The sequence below is a fragment of the Crassostrea angulata genome, chromosome 5, assembly GCF_025612915.1.
Source record: "Crassostrea angulata isolate pt1a10 chromosome 5, ASM2561291v2, whole genome shotgun sequence".
NCBI classification, from domain to species: Eukaryota; Metazoa; Mollusca; class Bivalvia; order Ostreida; family Ostreidae; genus Magallana; species Magallana angulata.
The window spans coordinates 40,641,721-40,645,910 of NC_069115.1; the positions used below are offsets into that span (position 1 = coordinate 40,641,721).

General features: G+C 31.6%; 1 protein-coding gene across 1 annotated transcript; it reads left to right on the forward strand.

Moving 5' to 3' along the window:
• Positions 1-1,077: 1,077 nt before the first annotated feature.
• On the forward strand, positions 1,078-3,824 carry LOC128184373 (uncharacterized). The gene is made up of 3 exons (XM_052853816.1): positions 1,078-1,473; positions 2,083-2,197; positions 3,311-3,824. Exons 1-3 carry the CDS (start codon positions 1,248-1,250, stop codon positions 3,501-3,503), a joined length of 534 nt encoding a protein of 177 aa, XP_052709776.1. The 5' UTR covers positions 1,078-1,247; the 3' UTR covers positions 3,504-3,824.
• Positions 3,825-4,190: the final 366 nt, after the last annotated feature.

Sequence of the window (4,190 nt, forward strand, 5' to 3'; positions counted from 1 at the left end):
TCACATTAAAGAAGACCCGACTTGCTGTTATATTGACAGTTTTTCTCGTGTTGGCCATTTTTAATATTTTTGTAGTGTGTGCCAGTGCCATAGGATTATCTAAATGAAAAAGCGAGAAAAAAATCGACAGAAAATATGCAAAATTATGTTGACTAACAAATAAAATTTTAGCTTTGAATATTATAGTACAACCAAAAATATTTTAGTGAGGAAACAAAATCTGAAAAATTTAATTCTAATTTCCTATGTTATGCTAAAACTATGTTTGAACCTAATTCCATAAGATAATAGAAATATCGAATGTTATGTCAATAATAATTCATTTCATAAATACTTTTTGTGTTTAAAAAAAATTTACTCATGACATTGAACTTTATAACAATCCAAATTTGAGAACTTAAATTAAACCATAAGAGTAAACAACGTCCTTTATCTGCAGTATATAGAATACTTGTGAAGGTTAAATAAGAAATAGATTGTAATCTATATCAAAAATATATAGATACAGATTAGTAACATTACAAAATTTCTTTGGATTATTTTAAGAATGAAGAGATAAAAATTAAGAATGACAATACGTAGCTAACTTTACAACCGTTAAACCTAGTTCATCGACTGTGAAACTATGATTTGCTAATTTTTGTGAATTTGGCGTGCGATATTCGACGCCCCTGTCTTAAATGAACCCGAATATCTGTATATTGATTATTTCAATTGCTTTTCAATTGCAATTCACCTTTTTATAAAAACAACAACACATTTCTATCTTTGTGGGGGGAAGTTTCAATATTATATCATCAATTCATCGAACTCCTGTGGTTTCACACCTGTAATACAACCCTATGTGTCTGGGATAGGTCGGTTGATTACGCGTGGTACCTCTCTCCATCACGTGGTCGAGATGAGAACGACGCGTAATCAAGCACAATCGGCAATCCTCGGCTGATTCCGCTACGCTCCATACAAACATAATGTAGAGTGCGCGAGACATCCGAGGAGTTCCGAGTGTAATCAAGCATGGAATTGTCGAACACATTCATATTACTAAGAGTGCGCATGTACACGGCAAGATTTAGTATATAAACCCTAACCCAGCAGAGCTAAGAGTAGGAGTTTACTTGTACCATTGATTGATATATACCCATACAGATTTCAAAGCCGAATTCGTGTTGAGAAAAATCTTACTTGAAAAAACAATTACAGAAAAAATTCTTACAACATAAGACAGGAGAAGGAAGCGGTTGAAAATGTCAAGACGGAATTGGACAGACCCAGAAACTGTGCAACTAACGGAGTTAGTTTTCGAACAAAGGGAATATTTGAGGCCAATTTTAAGGGGAAACATGATAAATAGAATTTGGGAAGGGATTGAAGAACAACTCAAAGAATTCGGAAATGTACGGAGTGTTTCACAATTGAAAACTAAGTGGGCCAGCATATGCAATGCATGTCGAAATGATGTAACAAGATTAGGTTTGTTTAAATATCCACCTTTGTTTCTTATCTTCATAAATCACTAAAATTATTTGTTTAATTCAAACATTAACTATATCATGTCATTTATGTTTACTAATAAGGGGCCAAAAGAATCATTACATAAAACTTGCATCCTATAACATTTTTATTTCTTATGTTAAATAGAATTGACAGTGCTTTTTTACAAACTCTATAAGTACTTATAAATTCTTGTACTCATTTAAGAAATTTTTAACGTATGTTTAGAAAAAGTCGTTAGAGTTGTCGTTTTTACCATGCCCCTAGCAATACCTTCTTTTTAACGTAAACAATGGTTGTAATAGAAGAAAGAGGGGCATGCCTTCCTCAAACATGGCAGATATACAGTCGAGTTAAATGGTCTTTAAATGCGAAGTTACAAGATAGCTGTATAATAAATAATTGATAATGAAATGACTTGGTAATGCAATCATACATCTATATGTACATCGCTACACGCTTGTCAACTGTTAACGCTGCATGATCAAAGGTAAAAAAAAATGATCGAAAAAACTAAATGTACGCGTGTACATTTTTTTCATTCATAATATTTAATTCTTATTTGAAAACTTTTTTTTCATTTTTCAGATGCAGCTAACCTTCCTCAAGAAGTAAAAAATAAAATGCGGTTGATTCTGGAAGAAGAAGCCTCGCTGGGACAGAGTGTCGATGATAGTGATCGTGCCGATGAGAATCAGTCATCGTGAGTATTTTTTAAACAATGGTTTGTTTCAAAATTAAGGTAAAGAAGAAAAAAACCCAGAAATAATTAATTTTCCTTTTTCACCAGAAGAAGTGTTATCCATAGGGGCTTGATTGTTGGACAAGTGCAGTTCTTAATTATTTGTAATCGAAGACAGAAATTAACAAAAATCCCTGTTTCAGTCACGTTATAAAATTGTATTATAAATTGAATGTACATTAATAAATATTTTTTAAAAATTTACTTTAAAATAAACTTTTATATCACGATTGAAATTTTAGTGGATTTTAATTGGTATACACAGAAATTCCAATTTTAATCATTTTTGTCTTCGGAAAAAAATAATAAAGAATTGCACTTTTCACAGGAGCCTCTGTGTAATATTCGACAACCAAGCCCCTGGGGATTTTTGTTGTTTTAGAGGAGGTTACCTTTAGTTTGTTCGTAGACACCCATTCATCTTCACGATTAAAGATGTAGACCTTAAATCTTATTAACAGTTCATTAACCCAATATGTCAAAAGGATGCGAGACAAGTTTTTAGACTAAAACTTAGATTGCCCTCTCCTTAATACATACATAATACATTTCACTAACTGTCATACAGATATCTTATCAAGCCACGGTTTGGACTGTTGACAGAGCTCCCTCCTATCAGCCAGATGGGAGAGGGTCAGGCATGGGCATGATAACTTTAAAATATTGTAATCGGTTAATTATTCATACTAGATTACATAGAGAAATTTTGCTTAATCGATTATTAATCAATTACACTCATTTTTGTGAATATAACCGATTGCGAGGTGTTCTGAGTGAATGATAAAAGAAGTCAGATTTTTCAAGTATAAATTTTCTTAACAAATCAAATTTTTTTCGTCTGGACTATTCTGGGTAAAAACAGATGAGATGTCAGTGTAGAAATCTTTGATTTTATTCATTTTATCCTTTTCAATTGAACTTCATTGACATGTTTATAAATTTTCATTAAAACACCGTGAAATTTGACGGAAACAATAACTTTGGATAGACTGTAGTTAAAGTTTTCTTTTACAATGCATGCCTTAATCAAAATAAGTATTTGGGCATTTACTAAGTCATTGAAAAAAATTTCAGATCTGACGAGAATGGGGATCCTCCAGCTCAAGACAATACGCCAGCATCACCATCTATAGCTGGAGGAAGCAACAGCTCAAATCCCGATGAGCAGAATCAGACGGAAAGACAGCACAACTTAGATTCAGAGGAGCAGAATCAGGATGGTATTGAAAACCTGACTGGAAAATTGGAGAATTTAGATTGCAAATAATGGGGAGAGAATTATTGAAGTCTTAAGTGTAGAAGATTACTCAATCTCTAAACTGAGATATACTATAGCAAGCAGATATATCACCCTGTAATGTGATTTGTAATTTGAAAAAAAGAAAACCAAGTTATCAGAACATTTAATTGTAAATTTAATTAATGTATAATATAACCATTAAAAACACTTTTATCATAGCTCTGTGATGGGAACTGTATGATCAACATAATTTTTAAACTAATGTATTAAGAACGCTTATTAAAAAAAAAGACTTTACCTCTGATTAGAATTCATCTTATTGATTTAATAAAAGTTTTTCTCACTTTTTCTTTGATATTATTTATTTCTTTGGGTCAATATATTTGTGGATTATCAATTTTTAAATATGTTCGTAGGGATGTATTTTAGTGGATACCTTTGTAAGTATAATGAAGGCTATAGGTTCGATTGGGATGTTAATTATTGTTTGAAAAGTCGCACGAAATCCACGAAAATTAAGCTCCGACAAATTTTAATTATTTAACAGAACATGTTTGACTCAAAGTGTTTTTCATTAAGGAGTCTTTTCAAACAATGTCGTGTTTTTTTTAGATCGTAATATAAAGGTACGGGTTGGATTCTTATGATAAGAAAGATTGATATCCATCATAAAATGATAACACAAGACCAATTCATGGATAACACAAATAGTAT

Coding starts and splice junctions, on each gene's coding strand:
- LOC128184373 (XM_052853816.1), top strand. CDS start 1,248: ATGTCAAGACGGAATTGGACAGACCCAGAAACTGTGCAACTAACGGAG. Junction 1,474..2,082: donor AAATGATGTAACAAGATTAG/GTTTGTTTAAAT, acceptor TTCATTTTTCAG/ATGCAGCTAACCTTCCTCAA. Junction 2,198..3,310: donor GCCGATGAGAATCAGTCATC/GTGAGTATTTTT, acceptor AAAAAATTTCAG/ATCTGACGAGAATGGGGATC.